General features: G+C 44.5%; 1 protein-coding gene across 3 annotated transcripts in view; it reads left to right on the forward strand.

Annotated features, from left to right (window-relative positions):
• The window catches only part of TGFBRAP1 (transforming growth factor beta receptor associated protein 1), a 91,058-nt gene that overhangs the window by 58,224 nt on the left and 18,280 nt on the right, over positions 1-14,554 (forward strand). For all 3 annotated transcript variants that reach the window (XM_057496884.1, XM_036921500.2, XM_036921497.2), the window contains exons 3-5: positions 581-775; positions 2,918-3,072; positions 13,917-13,999. In XM_057496884.1, coding sequence (XP_057352867.1) covers positions 581-775; positions 2,918-3,072; positions 13,917-13,999 — 433 coding nt within the window. The remainder of the gene's footprint in view (positions 1-580; positions 776-2,917; positions 3,073-13,916; positions 14,000-14,554) is intronic.

The following is a 14,554-nucleotide window of genomic DNA, read 5'->3' on the forward strand; positions in this document are numbered from 1 at the left end:
AAACTTGATTGCTGCGTTCTTAGGGTAAATTCCTAGGAGTGGGATTCCTGGGTCAAATGGTAAGTCTGTTTTGAGCATTTTGATGTACCTCCATACTGCTTTCCACAATGGTTGAACTAACTTACATTCCCACCAGCAGTGTAGGAGGGTTCCCCTTTCTCCACAGCCTTGCCAACATTTGTTGTTGTTTGTCTTTTGGATGGCAGCCATCCTTACTGGTGTGAGGTGATACCTCATTGTAGTTTTAATTTGCATTTCTCTGATAATTAGCGATGTGGAGCATCTTTTCATGTGTCTGTTGGCCATCTGTATTTCTTTTTTGGAGAACTGTCTGTTCAGTTCCTTTGCCCATTTGTAAACATTTTTTAACTTCATTTTTAATTGGAAGTAAATATAAGGTGGATATCCTAGGGAAGGCAATTCTCTTCACAAAAGTTAAGTCACATGGGGTCTTCACACATGCAGCATATTGTGTTATCTTCCCTATCTTGAAATAGAATGAAGGGGACAGGTATTCTGCATCTAGACACATTTAAGCCATAGTTACTTGAAGGCCCACCTAACTCTTTCTCTTTTGTAGGCATGTTTGCCACAGTTGCTGGGATATCTCAGCGTGCCCCTGTGCACTGGCCGGAGAATGTCCTCGGGGCGGCCGTTTGCTTTCCGTATGTCATAGCGCTGGACGATGAGTTCATCACAGTTCACAGCATGCTGGATCAGCAGCAAAAGCAGACCCTGCCCTTTAAGGAAGGCCATATTTTGCAGGATTTTGAAGGTACTGGTTTACATGGAAATCTTAAATGAAATTTGGTTATCAGCCCTTTTATGATATTTCTTCAGTAAATATTATCAAAAGCCCATTAGGAACTGGGCCTTATGCTAACCATAAAGCATAGCTGATGGTTATACAGTCTCGTTGATTCAGAAGCTCCAGGGTTAATGAGGAGATGGACATTTCAACAAATAGCTACAGCAATTTAAGAGCTGTAGAGAAGTGAAATAAGGCCGACTGGGAGAGCAGAGGAGGAAGCAGTTCCTAGAAGTATCAGGGAGGGCTTCCTGAAGGAGGTGGCCTTTGAGCCAAACCTTTAAGGATAAGTAGGAGTCAGCCAAGCAGAGTGGTGGGAAAGGCCCGTCACGTAGACAGAAAGGTGTATGCAGGTCTGCACAAGAGGGACCATGGGTTTCAGGCCACACAAGCAATGCCATGTGAAGAGGGGTGGCCTGAGATGAGGCTGCCATAGATCAGGGCAGTCAGGAGGGACTTCCTCTCCTGTGCAACAGTGAGTCAGATGAGAGATTTACTTCACTTTTCCTAAATTTTATGAACATTTTCAAATGTACTTAAAAGTTGAAAGAAAAATAGTGAACCACCCACTGAATACCATTCCCCTAGATTGAACACTCATTAACATTTTGCAGAGCCACTTAAAAATAAGTGGACGACATCATGACATTTCAAGTGAAATGCTTCAACACACATCTCCTAAGAATGAGGGTATTTTCCTAATATAACCACAAAGCCCTTTCCATACCTGAGAAGAAAAACTCTAATTCCTGCCCATGTTCATATTTCTCCAGTTGCCTTAAGGATGCTTTTTGTGATATTTTCTTATTCAAACCAGGAACTAATCTAGATGTATGTGTTATAGTTGCAATTAAGGATTTTAACTCATCAAACATTACCCTTCCTGTTTTGGATGCTGAGGATGTAAACTTACTAAGATTCACAGCCCCCACATGAGCATGTCAGATTCCAGCAGGGGCCCTGACTCCCACAGTAGAAGAGCATGTTTCATGACAGTATTCCTATGCTGTGTACACAGAGTGGCAGAGGTAGGCACAGGGCTCATGGGCACATAGAGGCTGATGATACAACCCACCTTAGGTGACCACAAAGGGGGCTTCCTGGAAAAAGGGACCTTGGTGCAGAGAAGGGACAGAATCTTATCTGAGTAGGAGAAAAATTTCTTTGGTTTGATATAAAAAAACAATAATTTAGGCAAGAAAGCAGAGCAGCAAGAGCAGGAAGGAAGAGGTGACAACACTCAGGCAGGGAAGGATGAGGCTTCAGTTACACCACAGTGGGACTGGAGCAGGCATGATGGATTCCAGCAGGGGAGAGCAGAGGGAGCAGGAAAGGTTTGGCTAATGCTGAATTATCCTCTGACAGAAACGGAAGATCATTCCATCACCCCCTGTGAACAGTTAATAGCTTAACAAGTGTCTCCAGAAGGGAGCAGAGCTCAATTTAAAAGTTCTGTAGTAGGAGCTTGTCTTGAATTGGTTCCGACTTGGGTGGACCACCTGGGCCAGGTTGAGGTCTCACAAGTGAGACTTGGATGACGGTGTCACCCATGGTCACGGTGACTCACAGGACTGTGGGAAATGACAAGGTAATGCCGAGACTTAGATATGTCTGGGTGGTAGGCAAGTATTAAATATTATCTCATGGTCAGAGGGTTACATTGTAATTGTAGGTTCCTGTAAACTAACTAACATGGAGAGAAAAGACTTTTAAAAATTTTATGTGAGGTACATCAAAATTCTTAGTGACAGCTTTCCACAATTAAGCTCCACATCTCACTGGACTATGTATTATATATCTACTCAATTGCTTTTAAATTTATCAGTACTTTTGAATTTTAAAAAAAGGCAGAAAAGCATATTTTATACTTTGGAAATATAGTATTAAGAGTTCGCCCTTTTCTAACAATTGGAAGTATGGGAAGAAGAAAAGCAAAGCATTATAATTTATCATCTCTGTAGGCATTCCTGTTATTGGTTAAACTACGTTGGTTAAACCATGATGAAATTGATCAGCAAATCAGATCATGACCCCATTTCTGGGAAGCAGTATATTTTCTTGCAGGCAGTATGTTCTTTCCCTTTCCAACAGTGTTGAATTTCTTCCCAGGAAGAGTGATTGTTGCCACAAGTAAAGGAGTTTACATCTTGGTTCCATTACCTCTGGAAAAACAAATACAGGATCTTCTAGCAAGCCGTAGAGTGGAAGAGGCCTTGGTTTTAGCCAAAGGAGCCCGGAGGAACATTCCAAAGGAAAAATTTCAGGTTTGTAATTAGCTGGTCACAAGGAAGCATGCCTGCAAGCCGCTGGTTTGGAAAGCACTTGGATTTAACTAACATGCACTGGCCTCCCTGTGTGCCAGACCAGGAGGGTGGCTTCTGTCCCTGGTTTCCTTCTCTCAGCACAACCACAGTTTACAGATAAAGAAACAGGTTGCAGAGCTGTCAGACAGCTGGACTGTGGTCCCTCTGCTAACGGAGTCAAAGTCAGATTTTGAACCTCTGCTTTAATTCCTGTGTTTAATACACCAACTTGTGTTTCTAGTTAACTTTATTCTTCAATGAGCCTTCCAAGAAAAATCAGGGAGCACAGTTCTTATAAACTGAAAGATGACCAATGTCAGGTTAATTTGTCTCCTAATTTAGAAATTGTTTTTGTTGGAATAGGGTTGAATTTAGATTTGTATTATGTACAGGGAAAGCTTTGTTAACCATATTGATAAACTAATATTGCAGGGATCTATATAATTAATTTCCTTAGGAGAAAACTTTTAATGCACTTAAGAAACACTAACTTTAATATAGCTGATATGATAAATATAATTGGTATCATAATCACAAATTATTCTTATGTCTGTTAGTATTAGGTTCCCTAAGAGCTGCTACCTGATCAGTTGTTCGGTTAGTTCAGGTTGGTCTAGGTATTTGAGAGTCGTAAGAACATACTGTTGTGTGTATGCTTCGTATGAACACCTAAATGGATTATTTAAAGTACTCATAAGTTAAAAATGAGCCCGGTGATTGTTACCCATCGGTCAGACGCTCACCGACTATGGGATCATTGTGGAATGAAATAATGCTCTTCAGCCTCAGCTGCTTTGTGCTGCAAAGGGTAGATTTCAGAAAGAGCAGGAAGACAGGATGTGTAACTGTTGTGGTTTGCTGAAGAGGGCATCTTTTCTAAACTTGAACATTAACAAACTTTTCCTCTTTGTTCCTGATTTTTTAACGTGAGGCAGATCTGCAGGCATCAGCAGGTGGCAGCAAAAGCAAGAGGAAGAAAGGCCCCATTAGCTCAGGGCGGAGAGCAGCATACGTGTGGCGCTGGGCCAGGCCGTGCGGGGTCCCAGGCCTGCCTGCCTTGGCTACACTGGGCTCCTTCTCTCCTGTAAAGCGGCGGTGAGCTGCCGCTGTGGATGTTTGGGTGTCTAGACAGGCCACGTGGTGGGGTGCTCCCTCCTAGCACACAGACATGCTTGCTTTAAGTGCCTAATATTTTCTTGAAGAGGCTCCACGGTCTTGGGTTGTTGCTTTGTCTCCTCTTTCTGCTGAGAGTAGAGAGCCGCCGTCCATGTGAGATAGTATTAGCCATCTTGCTCTCTGATCTGGTACCTCAGTTGGGGTTTTTTCCTTCCTAACATGGCCCCTGCCTTCTCCCTGTGGCTCCAACCTCCTGTATCCAGTCTTGGAAATACCCCCTCAGAATGATCTGGAATCCAGTCTTGTTCATGCTGGTGTGCAGACCCTTCTGTTTGCCTGAGTTATTCAACAGCTGCCTCCACACATGTCTGGAGTCCATCCTTCGTGCACCCCGGGAATGACCTCTCTAATGTATAGACCAAAGCCTTGCTTAAATCACGTCAGCGGGCGCCTCATTGCCAGGCTAAGTCCGCATCCTTGAAGCTCGTCTGGATCTGGCCCAGCCCATGCCCCCGGTTTCTCCCAGGGCTCCCTCACCGCCCCGTGTGGCACACCTAACCTTGCATTCCACCCAAAGGGTTGAGGAACAAACTACTGTGGGGCCCAGTGGTGCGCCTCTGCTGTCCTCTGCTTGTGCAGTTACGTGAGTTAACATAACACAGCAGCTGACTCCCCAGAGCCATGCTTTCCCTTCGCTGCTCCCGGTGGGCCCTGCCCTCTGTCCCTCACAGCCTGCTCATGCCTGGGGCAGAGACACACAGGAATAGTAGGGTAATGGGGTAATCAAAGACACGCAGGATGAAGGAGTAATTCAGAGCTTTGAGCTGGCCTTCAACAGAGCTGCAGTGTAATAAATTGTGGAGCAGAAGGTTTTGTTAAAAACAGAACTGTCACAGAAAAATAAGACTGTTGACCAAACAGGTTTAGAGATCACTTTTCCTGAATGTGCAATATGTGTGCATTTCCAAGGATTAGCTGCAACTCTTCTGATAATTATGTACATTACTTACTTTAACTATAGGACGCTTGTGACCAAATGCTAGACCCTTGACTTAGAGAGGCCAGAAAGGGAGGCAAGAGGGACAGAAAGTCAGTAGGCTGGCCTGTCACTGCTTCATCCCTTCCCTTCATTTATAGCTATTATTGGTTCTGCTGCACCTAGTTCTGAACTAGGCATGGATTTATCTGGGACTGGAACTAAAGGAATACCTCTAGAGAGCCAGAAAGTTTAGGATGTTGAAAAGAAAGAGGCAGTAAGGAGATATCTTGCATTAAAGACAAAGGTTTGTGTTGAGCAGAAAGGTTTCTAAATTTGTACCATGTGCTGTGGGCTAGCATTCATATTTAAGCTTGAACTCTGATACCTGTTCTTTTTTTCTTTTTTATAAGAATATGCAACATGTTATCTTTCAAAGACAGGGATGCCCCCTTTTAAATATATAACCACAGTTCCATCGACATAACTGCCCCAACCCACAGGAATTCTTCAGAGAACAGAGTTCCCCATGGGTGCCTGTGCCTCCCCAGGCATCCTGGGGATGTTGTGTCTTGGCAGTCTTTTTATCCTTTGGGAAATCCCTCCAGGCCCTGCAGTCACATCTCTCTGCATTAAAGCCCTGGGAGGGTTGTCTGTGTGGCTCTGCCACCATCTCTTTCTTATGTTTACTTATTTCATTGTTGCATTTGATTTGCGTTGTTATTTGACTTTTGTCTTATTGGATTACTTTTTTAAGTTTAACTTTGTTTTATAATTATGTGAAATATTTATGTAATTCAAAAGTCAAATCAGCAAAACCAAGCAGGTTAGAAGGGGTCTAAATTCCTTCTGTCCCTTCTGTCCCTGCCTCCCCTCCCCCTTCTCCCTCCTCCCTGTCTGTCCATGTCCTTTGGTGTGGTGCCCGGTATTCTTGTTCTAATGGTCCCCCTGATGGTGTTGACTTCAAGGACGTCCTTGGGTTTTCTTTTTCTGCTGGGTGGAGTGGGGGCTCCTGCTGTCTGCTGGCTCCCCACTTTGAGCAGCATGTGAGTACTGATAACCTCTTCCTCACCTTGCCCTTCTTTCCCCCCAGCATCTCTGTTAAGGTAGTACTATCCCTGTATTCCCTCTTAATGCCTGTAAGGTAGGCAGCAAGCACACTGGACTTGTGTAATCTCCCTATTCCTCCCTATGTTTTGATGGTCATGTGGATTCTACTTTTTCAGAGTATGGTGCCATACGTACGATACCAGCTCCCTTATGTTTATCGGTCTTGGTTCTATAGGCAGGTGTGTGGTGGATGCTCACCAGCACATTTTCCTGATGACTCTCCAAGTCACTTGGTTTTCTGAGGCAGCCCTCTGGCAGGCAGATATTTCAGGCTGGTCGTGTGGGAACACTGCCGCCAAGAACTTGCGTGTTGTAGCAGTTCAGCTGCAGCCTTCATACTTGAAGGCCATTTTGGCTGAATATAAAATCTTTGGCACAAATGAGAAGCAAATAAGTTCCACCCTTATCTTTTGGCATAAAGCGTTGGCTGTCAAAGCTCTGATGACAACCTGAATTTCTCTCCTTGTAGTGACTCGGTCATTTTGCTTGAACACCCAAAGGACTTTTTTGTCTTTTAAGTCCAGTTTCTCAGTGTTGGCATTTTCTAGCAAATAGGAACCTATGAAGTCCCCTTCCACTACTATTCTCAAATGGCCTGCCAAGCTTCCTCGTGGTTCCCTGTAGCAGTCTGGGGAGTCTGGGTTTCGTGGCTCATGACACTTTATGTCCTCACTCCACATCTTCCCAGTTTGTAATTCCACCCAGGCCATGCAGTTTGGTGGTGGTTTGTGCCCAGTGTCTCGTGCTCTTGGGTTGGTGAGCATGCATGCCTGGTTACTTAGTATTGATATAATGCTATTAGTGACCTTTGTGTTTTGCCATCCCAGTTGTTTTGTTTGTTTTTTTACTTGTGGTAAAATATGCATTCACATAAAATTTACCATTTTAACCATTTTTGAGTCTACAGTTCAGTGGCATTAAGTACATTCATATTGTCATTCAAGCATCACCACCATCCATCTCCAGAATTCTCCTCATTTTACAGAACTGAAACTCTGTACCCATTAAACAGTAACTCCCCATTTCCCCAATCCCCTGGCAACCACCATTCTGCCCTCAATGAATCTGACTACTCTAGGAACCCCTTGTAAGTGGAGTCATACAGATTTTTCTTTTTGTGACTAGCTTTTTTACTTAGCATAATGTCCTCAGGGTTCATCCATGCTATAGCATGTGTCAGAATTTCCTTCCTTTTCAAGGGTGAATAATATTCTTTTATATGGATAGACCACATTTTGTTTATCCATCTATTGATGAACCTGGGTTGCTTCCATCTTTTGGCTATTGTGAACCACAATGAATGAGTTGTTTTGTTTTTACAAGGAGACTATGAGATTAAAGAAAATTATATTGCCACTGTCTTCCCAGACACCTTAGTTTTAGAGTATTTTAAAATAATGTGTTTGAAAACCCAAAACCCATGAAAGAAAAAAAATTGATAAATTTATACATGCACACACACACACACACTTAAATACACATTCTGCATTACAAAACTATAAATATAAATTAAAAAGATAAGTAGCAAAAAAATATTTGCAGTTTACTGCACAGAAAGAGGGCTACTTTCTCTAGCATGTCAAGAACATCTTCAAATAAATAGGAATAAAATGGCCCAATAGAAAAATGAATATGAACAGATATTGCAGAGAAAATGAAATCACCTATCTTCTAAATGTATGAAAATATGCTTTTTCTCAGTCATATAGAGATGTGAAAATTTAAAGTATACTGACATATTTTTCATTCAGATTGTAAAGATCAAGGGTTCAATGACACCGTGCTGATGAGAAAATGGGGCAGTGGGCACCCTTGTACCTTACTTGTAAGACTATAACTTGACACAGCCCCCGAGGGATGCAGAGGTCAGGGAATATCTGTCAATGTCCCATTATAGTTCTTCCTGCCGAAGTGTATTCTGCAGATCTAATCACAAACATGCAAAAGAATAAATGCAGAAGGCTCTTCACAATCACATTGTTTGTTTTCTAAAAACCCAATGAACCAGATGGCACTGGTGGAGGAGTGATTGAACACATACAGTCCAGTGTGCTGTTGGAATTCCATGTGCCAGGAAAAGGACTGTGTTTGTGCAGCAGAATATCTCTAAGTAAGTTACATATTTTTTTAAAAAGTGCAGCTAACATCTTACTAAAATGGGGAAAAATTTGCTTATAAATGTGTAAGTATCTCTGTAAAGCCACGTGAGAAATTAGCAGTATTGATTACCTCTAGAGGGAACCGCTGGCTGGGGCCTGGGTGGGAGGGAGACTTTCCATTATGGCCCTTTGGAATGTTCTGAAATTTCAGCCATATGAATGTCTTCCCTACTTAAATTTAAAATTTAAAAAGTGACAGGAGAAAAAAAATGCATGCATGTGGTTAAAGAAGGAAAAAAATCTTAAAAATCAGCAAGTCGGAACGTGCAGCCAGTGTTACCCTTTCCTGGGATATGCTTGCCCAGACCTTGAGCCCTTGTTGGTAATGCTGCCTTCTTCTGGTGCCTGCCCCTCGGGCGCCCACCTCCCACCTCGGGAGCTGAGCACTTCTGCTCTGTATAAATCCATTCCCGCCGCCTCGCTTCACTTGGGTTTCACCAAACCCTTGTTCTGGGAGGCCAACAGGTGCAGGGTGGGGAAACATTTTGTTTTACAAGGTCGAATTCAGTGGGTTTCTTACCTGAACCACTCCTCCACCAGTGGTATCTAGGTAGTTGGTATGTTTTTTTAAATAAGCTATGTGGTAGTGAAGAGCCTGCTACATTTGTTATTTTGCATTTTTGTGATTAGATCTGTAGAATATACTTCTTACCTCAGAGCCTTTGATATGCTAATATTTACTGTGATCCCGAAGAGGGCATGTATCATATACTGTTTTCCTGTGGATTCCCAACAGGGAATATATGTAAAATACATTATTTATATATGATATATTTGTATGTCTTTTATGTATATCTTTATTTTATATATATAATTTATATAAAATACATAATTTATATATAATCTTTATGTATTTATTTTGTATATACATATGGCATGTAAGTATACTTTTATGTATATACTATATATATATATATATATATCAGCAGTTATAGTATATACATGTGTACCTACACACGTCTGTTTCCAAACTTCCTTGATGAGAGTAGACTGCCCTTTTAAATAGGAAAATGTCATGGCACTGCTGTCCTGCCTAATATACTTTGGGGAAGGTATTTCTGTTTAGGCAGTAACTAAGTAAGAGAGTTTCTCAGTAAGTTAAAACTCCCAAAACCCACCTCTCAAGGATGTGTTGGAGGGAAAGCTATGAATTCATTTAAAAGTATGACACTGAAACTAGTGTTTGTTTAAAATGTTCGCTGTACTTATTTACAGGAATGACCCTCATGTACAGGACCCAGTACTTGTGCCTTTACAGGCACCATAACCCACGTGTTGGTTAGTCCTGCAGCGGCAGTAGGCTGGCCCCCTGGGTTTGTGTCTGGCTGTACTGACTGCATCTTGTGGCTGGCCTGCAACAGACAGGCGGTCGTTCTCCATGGGAGGGTGTATGCCGGTCAGCCCTGCTCAATTGGAGAAAAGCCCCCTGGTAAAGTGGTAGTGCTGAGCCTTGAGGTGGAGAGGGCTCTGAGCCTACAGAAGTAGGCTCTTCTGTCCCTGAGGGTCTCTTTAAGTGGAGAAATTCCTAGAATAGGTCTTACACTGTCTGTAATCTAATGCCTCAGTTATCTTATACCCTAGTAGGAGTGACCTCCAACCTCCCGCCCCCAGCCCACCCCCTGGAGAGGGAACCAAGCGTAGCTGAGACCCTGAGAGAAGGCCCCAGGAAAGGGCGCGGCAGCCTGCCAGTGCTGTCCTTTGCCCTGGTGTGCACGTCCAGACCATCCCAGCTGCTTCTTGTTGTGTCCCATTGGCTCCGGAGTCCACACTGTGCACTTTCTACCCATGGTATTTCCAGGCTCATGATATTCTTATTATAACTGTGAAAGATATTCTCATCTGAGTCCACCTTTGACCTACCTGGTTCCTACAGACTTTAAAGTAAGTTTTGTTTTTCTGAGTTACAGTAAATATCGATTTTATTCCTTATCTTTGCCGCACTGCTCAGCTCATCTTGTATCATATTTGGTCTACAGGTGTTGGGAACTGGCTCCTGCCTATAGTGTGGGTTCTCATGACTTACTGTGTCATCCATGCTGCCATCATGTGGTTATTTCAGCTGCTTATGGAAAGGTTCCCTGAGACCCTCCACCTCTTTTCTGTCATTGGGTGTACCCTAGCCCCACCCCCAGTGCCCCCATGATGTGGCAGAATCAAGCAAACTGGAAAGGACAGTGAAAACAGTGAGATGCTGGCATGAGTTAGGACTGTAAACCTCAAGCCCTGACTCAGTGGAGAGGCTGGCTGAGTGCTCTCCTTGTGCCAGGCTCTGCTGTGGAGGCCGTCACACTGGACCTCTTAGCCCTCACCATAGTCTGGGAGGCAGGCACTGTTAGGATGCCCTTTCGGGAGGAGTGGAAGGACTTGCCCGGGGTCACACCACCGATGGCAGAGCCTCAAAGCCATGCTTTCTGGTTCCACTGTTTAACCCCAGCCTCACCAAGCTTGGGGCACCACAGATATAGGAAGCCTTGGACTATCTTCAGAGTTCATTAAAGGAAAAAGAAACTACTTGGAGCTCTTTTTCACATTGCGGTAAAATGCACATAGCATAGAATTTGCTGTTTTAGCCCTTTGCAGTACACCGTTCGGTAGCACATAGGCACGACTGCACTGCTGTGCAGCCATCCCCATCCTCCGTCTCCAGAACTTCAGCCTCCAAATGGCGACTCTGTCCCCATTACATGCTAAGTGCCCCAGCCCCCACTGTGACCCTCCCGCCCCTGACCACCACCGCCCCCTTTCTGCCTCTATGAGTTCAACTTCTCTAGGTACCTTGTGTTCGGAGTCATACCAGTAGTTGTCCCTTTGTGCCTGGCTCATCTCACTTGGCATAATGTCCTCAGGGCTCATCCATGTTGTAGCAGGTGTCAGAACTTCCTTCCTTTTAAGGCTGGATAATATTTCACTTGCTGAGAAGTTTTATGTCTTGGTTAGGCAGTGCATCTTAAGGGGAACCATACAGAAAGAATACTTTGAATTTAGTGCTGGGAAGAGCTGTTCCCTGCAGAAGCTCCTGGGTGATATTTCTTAGCAATACAGCCTTGAAAGCAAGTTTAATAGAATCTTCTGTTTCACAAAATTTCCAGTTCCCCAAATCATGAAAGTTAGAAATCTCAATTCAGAAATATAATACCAGTACCACAGGCTTCGGCTGCAGTTTCATCTCATTCCCAGAACACAGGCCACCTCTGTGCACCCTGCTCGTGGTGCGCCCACAGCCCCTGCACAGTGGGCGCTAGCTGGTACCACTCAGACGTCTGTTTTAATAGTCTCCTCTCTTCACCTGGGGATTCCCATAGCCACTGTATACAGAAGTCACAAAGAGCTCTAGCTCCGTTACTGAGTTGGTGATACTGGGGAGGTACAGGTTCTCTTGTGCCCTGTCCTCCTCAATGTGGCCGTCTCCTGTCCTTTCCTGCTGGCCCACCTGGCCCCCAGTTTTATAGTTCAGCATCACCTGAGCAGAGAGCAGGAGCAGGTGTCAGTCAGAGTGGACAGTCTGGAAGGACACAGTCCCCTCCAGAGGACCAAGAACTGGCTCTGCTTGGCAGAGCTTCTGATCGGGTGCTCTCAGGCCAAACTCCCTAGTGTTCTCAGTTCCACAGTTTCAACATCCAGGCATTTCCCTCCATGACGAGGGGATCTCTTTGCAGGCTTCATCCAAGCCTACAAATAGCATTTCCAGACCAGAATACGGAAAATAACCCCATACTCTTGGAGATGAGAGTGTTAGCAAAAGTAGTTTCTGTTTTCCTTTAGGGAAGGGAAAGAGTAGATGACATTTGGACCCTGCAGCCATAAGGAATAAATTGTCACCACCTGGTTTCTCATCAAAAAGCCTGGATGTGACAGAGAATTCTCCTGCTGCAGCTGATGGACTCTCATCCCTTTTGCTAAGTGGATGGACTTTATTATTTCCACTTTCAGATATGCAACAGGTAGGCCCACACAGCAGAACTCGGACCCACTCTGGCCTGCTTATTGCCTTGAGGTATGAACAGGCCAGGGTGTAGATCAGAAATGAATGGTGTCAGGGAAGAAAGGTAAAGGCAAGTGGTGAGAAGAAGTGAATAAGCTGCTGCCTTTTCTGACATCTCTCTGAAAGCATTTCTGTGGGTACAGGGAGGAAATGCCGTGCTTTTCAGAACGTAAAACTAGAGCAAAAGCCCCTTTTGATGCTGACTCAAGAGAACAGGATGGATCGCCCATGGGTACCCACTGTCATCCCTGCCTCTGTGCACCTGGATCAGTCAGTGCCTGGGAAGAACTGAGCTCCAAGATTAGAAAGATCTGGTTTTAAACTGTGGCTCAACCACTTCTTTAGTAACTTTGGGCTAAACCTTCACCTCCCTTGGGCAGAATGTTCCTCTCTGTAAAATGGGGCTAGTGAGGGACAAAGAAAGTGGAGTTTCATGAAAACTGATCAGTTCTTCAAATCAAGAAGCACTTGCTAAGTGGCAGATAATTTGCTAAGGGTGTGGGACACTAAGATGCACCATGCATGTGCCTTACTGTCAGGGAGTTTATGGCCTATAATACAGCACAGTGGCTTGGAAGGTGGAGGAATTAGAGTCACAAGGTCATACACAAAATTTGCCCTTAAATGTGAGGTGGTGAGGACCTGGGTTGTGGCGGCGGAGCCAAGTAAGGAGAGAGTGAAGAGACACAACCCAAAGCTCTTCCAAACAAAGGGCAGGCAGAACTCTAAAACCGACCACACTGGACAATAACAGGGAGGGGTGGAATTAAAGACAAGACATCTTCCTAAAGGGTGCTTGCTCTGGCTGGATGTCACAAGACCAGAGGGGTTCTGTGGTCCAGGGAACGTGGGTGGTACTGGATTCAATCAGCCCCATTATGGCAGGAGTTCTCTGGTGTGGTGTTGTAGTGAGGGCTGTGCATCCCGGGAGGAGGTAGAATGCCCAGCATCTCCCCATCTTAGGTCGGGAGAGCTTATTTATAAATGTGTTTATTTATGAAGCGGCATTGGCCTTGTGCTCTGAGGGATGCCCTCTTCTAATTTGGGAAGAATGGAAGAGGGGGTAGCTTCTCAACTGCCCCCAGTACTGGAGTTGGTGATGTCCACCTCAGCAACCAGAAGTAGCAGCCACTGAAGTCCTATGAATTGATGAGGGAGGGACAGACGTTAAAGGAATGCATCTGGGAAGGATTGAGATTTATGGGAAAATCCCATGAAGAAGGTGAAGGAAGTGTAGTTAAATAGAGAATAGCTTTATTTCAAGAATGAGGGGCCAATCGGCATGCACTTACCCATGCATGTGCCTGAAAATGACTTTGTGCCTTGCTTTTTCTTCCCCTTGTAACTCAAAATACTATGTAAAAATTAACACTGAGCTTGGGTTAGGATTAGAAGTGCAGTCTATCCCTATTGTGTTGGCCTTCAAGTGTCCCTAAGAGATCACACCTGTCTTTCATTGCAGGTAATGTACCGAAGGATCCTGCAGCAGGCGGGGTTCATTCAGTTTGCACAGCTTCAGTTCCTGGAAGCCAGAGAGCTCTTCAGGTAATTTAAGGTGTTGGTAGCAAGACTTCCAAGTGTTACTCTGCAGTGAGCTGGATTTCTACTGTGCCATTGGGGTGGGGAATGTGGCTGTGCTCCGTGTACTTTAGTTGGTGCTTCAGGAAGACAAGTGAGGCTGGTGTGTAAGAGCAAACACCACAACAGTCACCCCCTCCACACACTGAACTGTCCTGTATCTTGAAGAGAGCGGGGCTGGTGACCAGGCATACATTACAGTCCTGCGAAGAGAGAAGAAGGGGACTAGAGTGAATGTGATAATGTGGGAAGGATTCTAGGAAAGTACCATTGTTCACTTTTCCTATCCTCCAGAGATTGCACAAGAAGCTATGAGTTTAGAGAAAGGTGCTTCTGGGAAGACTCATGGAAACTATTCTTCTAAAGACTTGAAAGTGGCAGATCTGTGGGAGGGATGGTTGAAGCTGAAGTTAAGGTACTGGGGATCTGTTTAGGAAGGGCCATGAATGCCATGCTAGGAGGCTTGAATTTATCCCGTGGGCAGCACAGAACCACTGCCAGTGAGGAGGGCGGCATGTAAAA

Source organism: Manis pentadactyla, chromosome 2, assembly GCF_030020395.1.
Source record: "Manis pentadactyla isolate mManPen7 chromosome 2, mManPen7.hap1, whole genome shotgun sequence".
Taxonomy (NCBI): domain Eukaryota; kingdom Metazoa; phylum Chordata; class Mammalia; order Pholidota; family Manidae; genus Manis; species Manis pentadactyla.